This window comes from Lissotriton helveticus, chromosome 9 (assembly GCF_964261635.1).
Source record: "Lissotriton helveticus chromosome 9, aLisHel1.1, whole genome shotgun sequence".
In the NCBI taxonomy this organism is placed as follows: domain Eukaryota; kingdom Metazoa; phylum Chordata; class Amphibia; order Caudata; family Salamandridae; genus Lissotriton; species Lissotriton helveticus.
In genome coordinates this window covers 440786187-440799855 of record NC_136070.1, presented here as the reverse complement: position 1 = coordinate 440799855, position 13669 = coordinate 440786187, and the positions used below count along the sequence as shown (strand labels likewise).

The window sequence follows — 13669 nt, the reverse complement described above, 5'->3', positions numbered from 1 at the left end:
TAGCACCAGGTTCAACTCCCAGGGAGGAGAAGGAGGACGCTAGGTGCACCTTGATGGAATTAAACTTTAAACCTGCTTTAGCCAGATATAACAAATAATAAGAACTGCTTCTTCCTGACATTGAACTGGATTATGATTATTCTGTATACACCACATATAGAATCGCTTCCACTTGCATGCATAAGACTGTCTTGTGGATGGCCGCCTTGCCTCTTTTAGGATGAGCATGCAGTCCTCTGGCAGCCCTAGATGTCCGTACTGTATGACCTCAGGAGCCATGCTGCCAAGCTCAGTGACGGAAGGTTGGGATGGTGAATCCTCCCGTCCATCTTGGACAACAGTGTCCGGCCTGCATGGCAGCCTCTTGTGAGGAGTCACTGACAGGTGAAGCAGGTCCGTGTACCAACATTGCCTCGGCCAGTCCGGGGCGATGAGGATCATCGTTGTGCATGAGTGTGTCAACTTGCTCACCACCTTCGGGATCAACGGAAGGGGTGGAAAAGCGTACACAAACTCCCCTGACCAGTCGATCAAAAGAGCATTCCCTCTCATTCCTGGCCGGTAGAACCTGGAGGCGAAGTCTTGGCATTTTGTGTTTCGGTCGTCCGCGAACAGGTCTATTGTGGGACGACACCAGGATTGGAAAATGTCTTCTACCACTGCGTCGTGTAGGACCCAATCCTCCCTGTCGTCGAAATGACGTCTTAGAGCGTCCGCCCTCACATTCTGCTCTCCTGGGAGGTGGACTGCTGTGATGGACAACTTGCGAGCCAGAAGCCAATGCCAGATCCGTTGCGCTTCCAGCGACAGAGTTCGTGAGCGTGTTCCCCCCTGCTTGTTTAAGTAGTAGATTGTGGTGGTGTTGTCCGTCTGTACTAGAACTGATGCTTCGTGAAGCGAGGGAAGGAACGCCTTGAGAGCTAGGTGGACTGCTCTCAGCTCCAGCATGTTGATGTGGTAGGTACTTTCCTTGTGCGACTACAGACCTTGCACCTGTAGTTGACCCATCTGCCCTCCCCAACCTAGAAGGGAAGCATCCGTGATCAGTGTCTGCACAGGAGGAGGTTAATGGAACAAAACTCCCACCTGCATATTTTGCCTTTTGGTCCACCACGGAATGGAAGCTCGAGCTGCATCTGAGAGCGTGATACGATCGTCCCAGCGAGCAGACTGTTGGTCCCACTTGTCCTCCAGATCCTGCTGAAGAAGACGCATTCGAAGTTTGGCATTCAGGACCTGGAAGATGCATGATGCCATCGACCCTAGCAGGGAGGCAATCCGGCGCACTTTGTGAGTTTTGTTGCGAAGTACCAGCGGACATTTCTGGGTTATCGAAAACTGTCTCTCCTCCGAAGGAAACACTTTTCCTACTTCGGAGTCTAGCAGAGCTCCTAGGAAGTGAATCTTCTGAGTGGGTTGAGAGACTGATTTTCCAAAGTTGACATGTAGCCCTAGTCGCTGGCAGAGTTCTATGCAAGTCTGGAACTGACTTCTTACGTTTTCTGGGGAAGGACCTTTCAACAGCCAATCGTCCAGGCATGGGTATACGAAGACCCCTTTGCGGCATAGAGCGGCTGCTACCACTGCAACATACTTCGTGAACACCCGGGGAGCCGACTTCAACCCAAACGGCAGGACTTTCAACTGATAGTGGGAGGTCCCCACCCGGAACCGAAGAAATCTTCTGTAACTGGGGTGTATTGGAACATGATAGTAGGCATCTTGGAGGTCCAGCGAGCACATCCAATCTCCCCTCCTGAGATGTGGATATATTTGGTGAAGCGCCAACATGCAAAATTTTTACTTTTTGACGCGCAGATTGAGAGTTCGCAAGTCCAGAATGGGTCTGAATTCTGCCTTTTGTCCCTTTTTTCTGACCAGAAAATATCCGAAGTACACTCCTTTTCCCCTTTGAGACACTGGCACTCTCTTGATGGCTGACTTCTCGAGAAGAGTGGCCACTTCTTTTTGCAGAAGGTGTAACTGATGATTCGATGTTGCCATTGGGGGAACAGGTGGAGGCTGATGACTGAAACGAAGACAGTATCCATGCTGAAGTGTAGCTAACACCCATCTGTCGTTTGTGATGTTTCGCCACTCTTCCAAATGACCCGCAAGGCTTCCCCCAACTGGAGTGGTCCACGGCGCTGGGGGAAGGAAAGACTCATTGTTTTGACTGAGCTTTGCCGGCATTGTTGCCCTGGCGCTGATTCCCTCCTCTGGAATTACGCTTTCCTCTATACTGGGATTTTTGCTGGCCCTGCTGGTCTTGACTCTTCTGCCAGTTAGGGGTTTGAACCCGCTGTTTTAAAGAGCCCTTGTTGTAGGAGCGGTATTTCTTTTTGAATTATTTTTTCTTTTCGAGCCCTACCGCCTTGAGAGTGTCCAGCTCTGCTTTCATGCGCTGCATCTCTTCGTCCGTGCTCGCTCCAAACAGTGAGGTCCCCGAGAAGGGCAAGTTCAGAAAGCGCGCTTGGGCATATTCATGCGCCGCCAGGGTAGCCCCGTCTGCTGCGGCACCTATAATTTGGTTGGAGACTTGACCGCCTTCCAGAAGGATCTCCTCAAAGTCCTTACGGTCTTCTTGAGGGAGCTTGTCCACAAAACGCTGTAGAGAATCCCACAGAGACCTATCGTAACAAGGGCCTCTGTGTTGGAAACCTTAAGAAAAGACGCTGAAGTACTACAGACTCGTCTCCCCCACGAATCTTGCGTCTTGCCGTCCTTGTCCGGAGGTACAGTGGTGAAAGAAGAAACCACACTGGACTTCTTTGCTGCTGCGATGATTACTGAGTCCGGGGACGGATCAGCTCTTAGAAACAGAGGGTCCTCCTCTGGAGATCTGTACTTCTTCAGGATCCTTGCCGGAGCCGCTTTGACCGTTGCTGGAGTGATGAATATCTCCATCACCGGCTCTATGATACCAGGCGCTAACGGTAAAAGGGGTTTAGGTGCCGACCTGTGATGCAGCGTTTCAAAAATCACGGAGGTCTTGACCTGCGGAGTTGTTAACGGAACTCCCAGTTTCAGAGCCCCTCTACCCAGTATGTCCTGAAAGGTGAAAATATCATCGATCGGAGATACCCTTGATGGCAGGGAATCCGTCAGAGTGGGCGAGTAGTCTCTATGGGAGCATGTCGGAGAAGAAGAGGTCGTAGGTGATCTTTGTTCTCTCCTCCTGCTCCTAGATCTTGATCTACGCCTGGAGGATCGAACCCTGGAGCGTGATCTTTCCCTACGGCGAACCGGGGAGCGTGATCTTCCTTTGGACCTCACCGGAGAGCGAGACCGTTCTCTAGGCCTAGAGATAGGCTGCTGCAATCGAGCCGCTGTCTCCTTGTCTGTAGCCCAGTGATGTAGGGGTGCATACCATCGCGGAGACAGTCTGACGGCCGGAGTCTGCTGTGCGGCGTCCCTCACTGGAGAGCGTGCAGGTGTTACCTCCTTTCGCCCATGTGGAGTAGGTGAAGGAGAATGCCTTGATCCCTCGCCGCCCGACGTATAAATGATCACATCAGGGCCAGAAGAAGAACTTAATGAGGAAGAAAGGCTCACAGGAGAAGCCGAACGACTATGAGAACGATGCTCTGGAGTTCTCTTCCTCTTGGCAGAGTGACTGATGCTCCCTGGAGAACCATGGTCACCCTCTGCAGCTGAAGCTGTTCTTGAGGACCTCTGAGATGCAGGCCCATGACTCGAGGACGGAGCCGGCCGGCTCTACGTCTCGGTGTCCATTGGCTAATGAATCTGAAGAGACTGCGCTGGAGTCCCATGTCTCGTCGTCGAACGTCGGTGAGGTGGCGTCGACGGAGGCCTTCTCGACTTCGAGCGCCTATGACTGGACGCCGACGGAGGATGCTTTGAAACTGAATGCCCTCGACTGGACTACGATGGATGTCTCGACGGCGAACGCCGATGTCCTGTCGATGACGGTGAATGCCTTGACGTCGAGCATCGATGGTGAGAAGCCGACGGAGGATGTCTCGATGTCGACCGTCGATGATGGGACGGCGACGGAGGGTGCCTCGACGTCGATCGCCGATGGCTTGGCGACGACGGAGGGTGCCTCGACGTCGAGCGTTGATGATGGGACGCCGACGGAGGGTGCCTCGACGTCGAGCGTCAATGACGGGACGCCGACGGAGGATGCCTCGACGCCGAACGCTGATGACTAGGCATCGATGGAAGCTTCGACATCGAAGACTGGACCTGAGGCTTCGACGGCGGAGGTTTCGACCGCCATGCTCCAACGACGACCTCTCTCTCGACGCTGCACATCGCCCGGTTGACAGCAGCGGAGTTACCATGACTCTCGACGCTGAAGTCTTCACCGTCGAGGGGATTTGACTAGCCGCCGTCATCAATGGAACCTTCGACGCCGATGCCGACGCCGAAGAGGAGCAAACCGGGACATCTCTCGACGTCGACCGCGCCCTCCGCTTTTTCTGTCTCTTTGGAGCCCTACCTCTCTCAGAAAGTCCATACATTCTGATTTTTTCTCTGTCCTTGAGAGTTCTACTTGACAAGGACTTGCAGTGAACACAGCTTTCTGTAGAATGAGAGTCAGGAAGACAGAGGATACACACAGGATGTGTATCAGTCTTAGCTTTCTTATTCCCACAGGATGGGTAGGGAATAATAAGAGAGGGCATTTTTGACAATAAATTGACATTTTTTGAGCCCAAAAAAGGTAGCAGTATCTCTCTAAAGCTAAAAGCCGTCGAGTGAATCCAAAAATTGAAGGAAAACACCAAATATTTTTGACAGAAAGTCAAAAAAAGGTGGGAGCTGTTTTACCGGGGTCCTGACTGAAAGAGCCGGAAAGAACAACTGACCTAACTGTCACCCCTGAGGCATTATGGGAAGCCTGGGGTCATGGCTGCCTTAAAGGCACGGTGCCAGTTTTAACTGACATTTTTTTCAGTTTCTGTGTTATTCACTTTTCAATGCAGCCTATGGCTGACAATGTCTTTTATGAGCAATTTTCAAGATTTATTAGTGCTTTTACTCATTAAAATACAAAGTTCAAGGACTATTTGACCTAATGTGTTTTTTATTTCCTTTCTAATTGCTGTACATATACAAGTGTTTACATTGTCTAGCCTTCGGTTTTAGAGCTGCATTGGTGTGAGAAAAATGATATATGTATTTAAATATATTTGGAGCGAGATATATGTGGTTTTTACATATATATTTTTTGTTTCCGGGGTCCCGCACATGGGCGGGAATATTCAGTGCTTATGACTATTGATGAGGATCCCCTGGAAGAGAACCCACCATTCTTTGTCGGTAATAGTCTCAAAGCTCTCTCAAGTTGATTCTATTGTCAAGACTTTGCACCACAGTGTTTTCAAGAACTTCGGTGTGGGCCTGTAGCATAAGGTTTCGGCCTTGTAGTGCCGATAGCTGCTAGATTTAATCAACTTCATCAGAGCAACTGTTGTTGGACTGTTCCTGGGAGAAGTCCTTCTCCACTGTCACATGGCGGTATTAGGCCTGGTTAGGAAATGCCATCTTTACATGCGCACATTCTTAATTGCCTTCTCTCCCTAAACACTGTGACATTTGACATATATTCATTTGCGTGCACACACAGGATAGCTTTCTTCAAACTCAGTTTGCTTACACCACCACTTCATAGCCACTCTATCAGAAAGAACTTGAACATTCTGTATAAGGGCTAGATTCAGCAAGCAAGATGTTGTTTGTTTTGGCCAATCTGCGACTGAGCTATCACAACAGAAAAAGCAATAGCAGCCTCCCTGGGGCTTCTCCGTGATAACATGGAAGATGTTATTATATATGTGACATCAAGACTTTGTTTATTCTGAGGAGCATTTCCCTGGCACCGACAGGTCGGTCCATGCCGGAATTCCAGTTCAGCTTATTCCGGTTGCCTCATGCGAGGGATGCTGTCCAACTATACACCAAGGCAGGCAGCTTGCTGTCACGAACCCACAGGTAATGGGGAGTTAGACAACCCAGACAGGGAATTGCATATCCACACACCTTGGACACTATAGGGTAGAATGCGCTAGGTAGGAGTACACTATATTACGGTACTTGTATGTAAGCATATCGTTTTCTATAATGCAGCACACGTATTTTACTTAAGAATCACAATGCCTCAATATTGAAACTGCATGTTGTGTATTCTTGTTTATCTCTTTGGGTGTGCATGAGAAACTGACCGAAAAGGTTCTAGATCTGTTACCACAATTTCCTTGGGGGATCAGGGTTGCCATGTTCCGAGGTTGCGCACACATTTGTTACCCTGCAAGGTTAGGGGTGCCGATGGTACACTGTAAGCTAGCAGGACTATAGGCAACATATTCTGAGAGGTGCTCAAAATCAGTCTGGCACCAGATCAACATTTATGTTGTCCAACAAATGCAGTTTTACTTGAAAAAGTACAAGCCATACGACACCACCAGTTCTCATCCTTTTTAATTTCTTGAATTTCCATATTCAGTTTACTTCTCAGGGATGCAAAATGTTCTTGTAGGTTTTGGAATATCTATACCATAACTTTCCTTGTGATGGATATGTTGGAAGCCAAACTCCTATGGGACGTGGGACCCAAGAGCAGCTACTCTTCCTGCCTGCTCTTCTGCAGCTTCTCCACCTTCAGTGCAGAGGGCTTCAGAAGTAATTCCTCTTAGGAGTGGTCCATCTTCCTCTGATTGCCTCCCTTGCCCCTGCAGTCTGTGACAGTCTCTGTTGCAGTTTTTTTTTAAATATTTCTTTTTATTGAAACAAGGCATCAAAATAAAACAAAGGCATAACATGGGGGAGACACTCTCCCGTATTGCACATCATCTCGTCAGGAGAAAGAGAGGGTGAGGGGGGAGGCGGGAAACATGATACACAAATAAAAAACAATCAAGGAGAGGTAGGAACATCAATGGGAGAATCAACAGGTGGCACACATGTGTCTCCCCTGTATCGGTTCCATAACCCCCACACAGATGCCCACTTACGCGGGCGGCCCCGCGCCACATAGACAGTTTTTTCGCGGAACATACATCAATCCATGTTCTCTTTCCATTCTTCTATTCGGCTACATAACGACACTCCCAAACAATATGGAGGAACATACCCACAAGACCACACCCCCGTCTGCACAAATCCGTCTCTGACAGCACCATCCGAACCAGGCGGGTTCCTGTGACATAAACTCTGTGCAATATTTTCAACTGAACAAGCCGAAGGCGTGCTGTGATCGCGACTACCTTCGGCGAAGACACAGCCGTTTGCCAGTCCTCATCATCTAATTCAACACCATCTTGCAACCATTTGTCCCTTAACCCAACCAGGAGATCCGCTCTATGATTGATCAGCTTTTTATAAATCAGGGAAATAGTTTTTTCGGGCAGATGGCCATCCAAAATTCTGTCTTCCAGAGGTGACGCCTCGGGCAGGTCCGCCGCCTCCGGCAGGGCTGCCATCAACGCATGTCTGACCTGTGCATAGCGAAAGTACTCAGTACTTCCCAATTTATATTCAGTTTGCAATTCCAGAAACTTTTTGATCCACCCCTTAGCCCAAACGTCGCCAATAGTCGAGATCCCAATCAAGTCTCATTTGTCAAAACCCTTTGTATTCCAAAGCTTGCCTAACCTGTCAGAATCAAATAGTGGGGTTGCCTGCGTCAAACGGTCTCTCCATCCCAAAGAGCTAGTGGCATCACGCCAGATTTGCACCGCATGCTTAATCGGCCCTGTCAAACTTTTTCCGGCCGTCCTAGTATACAATGCCCTGTTATAATTGCCTCCAGGAAGAAGCCATCTATCCATTGCATATCAAGGGTCAGAGGGGGGCCCATAAGTGCTAAGGTTAATGGCTGTCAACTGAGAGGCTCAATAGTAGCGCCGAATATCAGGGAGCGCAATCCCGCCGTCATACCAAGGAAGCGTCAATTTGGCTAATGCGATCCGGGGTCTACCCTCCCATAATAGTCTGCGTTGTAACCCTTCGACCTTTCGAAAATAACTAGCGGGCACTACATCTAAAGTGTTTTGTAGGGCGTAAAGAAACCGAGGCAGAGACATCATTTTAAAGAGGGTTGCACGCCTCAGCAGGGAAAGAGGGAGCTTCTTCCAACCAGCCACATCGATTCTAAGTCTGACCAATGGGGGAAGCAGATTCCTCTCGTAACGGACTATAGGGTCCAATGAGACAAAGATCCCTAAGTATCTAAACCCGCCAGTAGCTATTTGAATCGGACAGTTTCGCGGAGGAAGCGGAGTGTCCCCACTAAGAACGAACAAAAGCGATTTTCCCCAGTTTATAGGTAACCCTGAATTCTGGCCAAAGGAGGTCAACACATCGCAAACTGCATCCAGGGATTTCCTAGGTGAGGCCAAATAAAGTAAAATATCGTCCGCATACAGAGAGATCCTGTCCTCCTACTGTGGTGACCATCGGAGACCTCGAACCGAGGGCTCCGAGCGGATCCAGGAGGCCAACGGCTCCAGAGCTAGTGAGAACAAAAGGGGAGAAAGGGGACACCCTCGTCCTCTGTTGCAGTGTTAGAGACAGATGTATCCCATCACTTGTGCCTAGGAACAGCCCCCCCCCCACCCAGTACAACAGTGCGGGACTGTTGATGTGGAGAAGTGCTTTGAAAATGTTTGGGACTCATGTAGACTCCCCTCACTTCAGATGGGATCCACCAAGCTCACTTGGTTGCATCATTGGTGGAACAGTCATCTGGGAAGAACCCTGATCTCTACAGACCAACACCAAATAAGCACAGGGCCTCCTGGGACCCCAGCACTGAGGGGTTGCAAACTATTTCTCCAGGGGCTGACTGAGGTCCGTCTTACCAACTAGCCTTGCGATTCACCCATGAAAGCTGGATCATATAGAGACCGCAGCCCTTCTACTCTGCTTGTAAATCTCCTACATGAAGTTCAGGTGGGTGAGTCCTCTCATTGCCATATTTTGCCCGCCACGCCTTTGTAAGGCCCCATAGTCTCATCCCCTGCAGCCAGTCCTCACCTTCATAAAAGAAAAATGAGGAGTTCTGCCCAAAGTGTGCATGGCCCCAACCAGATCAATTGCTAGGTTCGGCTGGCACCATCATGGGTCCCTGAAGTGTTCTGCTCTGACTACACATCTCCTCCATTGGAACCTTACCGCTCTGCTCCAGTTTGTGCCTCCGGGTGCAACAGGATCCCCGGGTGCGACACCCGGGTCTGTTGCTTTCCTGATTATGGTTGATGATGGTAGCCCGTGATGGGGAGGCAGAAAACTTGTCCTACCATGCAGTCATCTTGCCACACCTTGGCACTAGACTTTACGTAGCTTGCGGTATTATGCAGATAACATACGGCCATCGACATGCAGGGAGGAGTCCAGAAAGAACACAAAATATATAACATAAATTGTAAAAAATAGTAGGATGTTGTGAGCAATTTCTTGATCACCAGATTGCTGAAAGGATCAGGACCTTTACATAAGCACAGAAGATATTCGGCCTTAGTTGCATTTCGTTTAAAGGTTTTAAAATACATTATTCTGGGTCTATTAACATTATATTTGTATAGCTATAGTTATTTAATAATAATGTATGTCATATTTTTGTAATATGCATTATTCTTTTCAATATACTATGGAATATTATACCAATATTTTGGACACTGCTCACATACAATAAAACTATTAAACTGGATAAAAAGAATCAGATTCTATTTCAAGGGACCCGGTGTTCAGATGCGCTGCTCTCTCAAGTTTCCAAAACAGAAGATATGAAAAGCTATTTTATTTGGCAGCTTACCATATCTACAAAGCAATGACTGTTTTAATCAGTCTTTGAAAGTCAGTAAGAGAATTTAAGTCTATTAGCAATGTATGGTGATCAAAAATTTGAACAGTAGCAGATAACCTCAACTGAGTAATACTTTTTTTTAAACAAACTTTATTGCATTTTTCAAAGACACATATTGCTTTCATGTAATACATAGATTCAATCTGCTACGTGTTATACACCGGTAAAGGTGGTGATCCTTTCCACGGGTGAAGCGTACTGATAGGTTTGTATTGCAATTACTATTTTAACGTTGAAAAAGAAACCCAGTACACACCCACCTTAAACTAGACATGGTCATTTGGAGGGATAAGGATTTTAAACATTCTATATTAGTCAACTTTAAAGCCAGATTTTCAGCTCGGCACAGTGTATACACCACATTCCAAGGTAATAGACAATTTGTCGTGGTAGAGATCCTAGAGCGACCAGGCATCCTTTAACATTTAGTGTTGCAGGTATTTTATGTACTCCCAACTAGCTTTGCCATTAAGTACTAGCCGTAAAATAGGGGCTAAAGGCAGGTTATAAATCTGCTATTTTAAGGGTTTTAAAAGACTCTAAATAGGGCATCCAATTCCAGAGCTGTAGGCCTTTCCCATAAGCCTCAATATTCCTCACAATTTTAGTGCACTACTTTAAGCTTGGACCCATTTCTCCACCTCTTCGTGTCACTGAGAAACCAAAGGAGCAGAATGAGATTTCCAACACTTTCCTGAGCTGGTGTCTAGCGAACAGCAATGCCAGGTCGATAAGAAAGCTTGGGAAAATTGCCAAGTATACAACTTTCTAAAGTGAGTCAGTGTGTCTGTTCTATGAGATCTTATAGAATGAATGTGATTTGTGTCCAATAGTGAGTCAGTGTGGAGCATGCCCATAACGTGTAATAAATCGGCTTCTTGTGTGCGACAGCGCAGGCAGGCCAATGGGATAGTTGGTAACATGGCATGTAATCTGTGTGGGGTGAAATAGGCGCGGTGTAAGATGGAAAATTGAATAAATGGAAATCGGGAATTGTAAGGAATCTTTCGAGGGTATTCTAGCAAGAAATCCCATTCCTCATCTTGCAATGAACGTATGAACTGAGTCAGTAATACTGCAGTAGTACATAGGCCTATCCTAAAACTTTTCATTGATGCAGCAAGATTTTTTTTACCATTTTGGTACCAGTTTGTTAATGATGGACAGCCGAAATCTTCATATACAGAGCGATGTGCTTTGCTAATAGTAACCACAATCAGAATAACTATTCATGTAAATATATCACTGAAATAAGAAAGCAGCAGACAGTGAGGCAGCATAGGCACAACTTGGGCAGTTATGTAAACCAGAAAAGCAAAATGTGCTTTAGGACTGTGCTGAGTGATATCACCATTTATGTTCAGTCATTTGCAGCATTCATCACTACAATTCAAGCATGAGATTAACACTTACCTATTATAATGTGCATGTTTGTAAAAGTTTTTACGTAAAAACTCCTTATAAAAATCTGCCATTTCGTCCACATTCAATATTCTTTTTCGACCTGAAATTAAAAACCAACACACATAGATTACACTTTTAGAATAAAAAGAATTTACAAACAGCAAATTACAAAATATGGGTAGTCATGAGCAAGTTTATCTGTCTGGGGCAGATAAAATAGAGCAGAATCTGATTAATCACCACAATTTTTATGCAAATGATGTGTGCCAATGGTGTTGTGATGTTCTGCGTCACATGCAAAGGAGAGCAAAACTTTGTATAATAAACTTTTTCAAAAATCTCTATGCCCGCCAGTAAAACAGTGTAAGTCGGCATTCTCTGCAAATACATATATCTTTTTCTATAGAAACCTTTTGGCATAGTGTTATGCCAAACATTTTTAACTGGCAGGAAATCTGCTTTGACCTGGTCGTCATGAGTTTTCAATCCCAGCAAAACGAACTCGGTATTCCAACGTGCTGCGATTGGTACATGGAGTATAAAAACACGAGTTATGGAAATACCCGCTTTCAAAGCTTTATTATGAAACACTCAAAAACCGAAGTTGCTAATATGATTATTAACAACTTTTCTGCGGCGGCTATTCCGCCGCAGCGCTAAGGGGGCGGGGGGGCCGCGCGGCGCGCCCATGCTGGTGACGGAACCGCTCCGTCACCAACCTCGGTTGAGCTGTGCTCATGATGGAGCGGTTCCGTCATGGTCCCGCCCGTTCAATAGCACACAGCGCAGGCACGAAATCAGTGCCGCGCAGGCCCGTCGGGCGGGCCATGACGGAACCGCTCCGTCATCAGCACAGCGCTACCGCGGCTGATGACGGAGCGGTTCCGTCATCAGCACGGAAGTGGTCAAAACACTGATTTTGAAATTAAAGAGCGGATTATGGTGGCGAGGAGCTGTGTTTAAATAGCACCTAAGCTTGATATGTTCAGGGCAAGCAATAAAACTAACATATAAGAAACCATCTCTAGTTCATCACAGCACTCTCTCTGCAAAAGTACTAATCTGGTAAAGAACACCAAGCAGTCTGTTTGGCAGCTGCTGGCGGATGAAGATTAAGAAAAACACGTTATATTCATCGTTGCATAACGATGGACCTGGCAACCTTAAAACTATCCACACAGTAAAGCAATACCTACCTGGAGTCGTTCACACCCTCCCACACCTCCCCCCCCCCCACTCGCCCAGTAAATTGTGGGTGTCTGGAACTCAGAATAAGAGATACAAAGTCAGTATATCTTGCGTAATGTCCCTAGAAGGGGACATTCCAAGGCGGATTTTGATTGTGAAGTACAAATTGAAAGGACTTGTGGTATGCCGGTGAAGTTTACACTCCAGCAGACTGGAGGTCATCTCAACAAAACAGTTCATGAGCATAATGTCCAGGTCACTACAGAACGCACAATATCACCTTGTGATTACGAGTCATACCATGAAAATATAATTTGCTTACAAAAGAAATATGAGCACCCTTAATTGAGACATTATGAATCAAAATGTATATTAAACATCATTTAAGATGAGTTTATTTTTACACCATCAGCATGTTTTTTTATTCCTATTCAAAAAACAAACTCCCTTACTTCAAATTCAGTAATCTTACAACTTGAGTCTCACCGTGAAACAACTGCTCTTTCTGAAAAGAACACTTTAACACACATCTGCTTTTTTCTATTATGGCCTTTAGAAAGGTGGAGGTAAGGTAGCCTTATTCATTTACCCATTTGCCTTGTTGCTGGGCATTAATTACCTGCACGTAAACACAGATTTCTGGAAATGGTGGGTGTCACTAATCACCCAGATTCACAAGGGCACAGTTCAGTGCCTTTCCTGCTGCCCAATAGATCTTTTGATTGACTGTTTAGCTACCTATACATTCCATGATTTTTTAAATCTATTTAGTTTGTTTAGATTATCAATATACCATACAAACTTCAAAAAACATAAAATTAACATCATAACAGTTTTTTTTTAAAAAAGGCTTGTGTATCATCAGTCCTTACAATTTACAATGTAGGGTGAACTAAGCTAGCACCTCATAATTTTACAAACCTTAGTGAGCATAATCATAATTTCAAATAAAAGACAATTGAATCATACCGGCCCTAACTAAATTATCACTTCCCTCTTTCTTGTATGACCCTAGGCTAATTAAAAAGTAATTTATTCTGGGTGTAGAGCTAATATTTGTGAATTTCAATATAAAGAGTATTATATTCATCTAAAGAGATAATATACCATAATCAAAAACGTGGCCTTCATTTTATCAGATGACTTCCTTCAATCTCGTAATCTGTTCACACAACGGCAAGTAGTAATGCATATACCTTTGGCAAGTAGATAACTTACGGACGTGGTCCAGATTTAGTTCCTTTC

At 46.1% G+C, this 13669-nt stretch overlaps 2 protein-coding genes across 2 annotated transcripts in view; one reads left to right on the top strand and one right to left on the bottom strand.

Annotated features, from left to right (window-relative positions):
* Window positions 1-13669, top strand: part of BAG5 (BAG cochaperone 5) — a 250321-nt gene that overhangs the window by 85807 nt on the left and 150845 nt on the right. The gene's annotated exons all lie outside the window — the stretch shown is intronic.
* COA8 (cytochrome c oxidase assembly factor 8) overlaps window positions 1-13669 on the bottom strand; it is a 61097-nt gene that overhangs the window by 6339 nt on the left and 41089 nt on the right. Inside the window, exon 4 of the mRNA XM_078660253.1 lies at window positions 11246-11336. Coding sequence (XP_078516379.1) covers window positions 11246-11336 — 91 coding nt within the window. The remainder of the gene's footprint in view (window positions 1-11245; window positions 11337-13669) is intronic.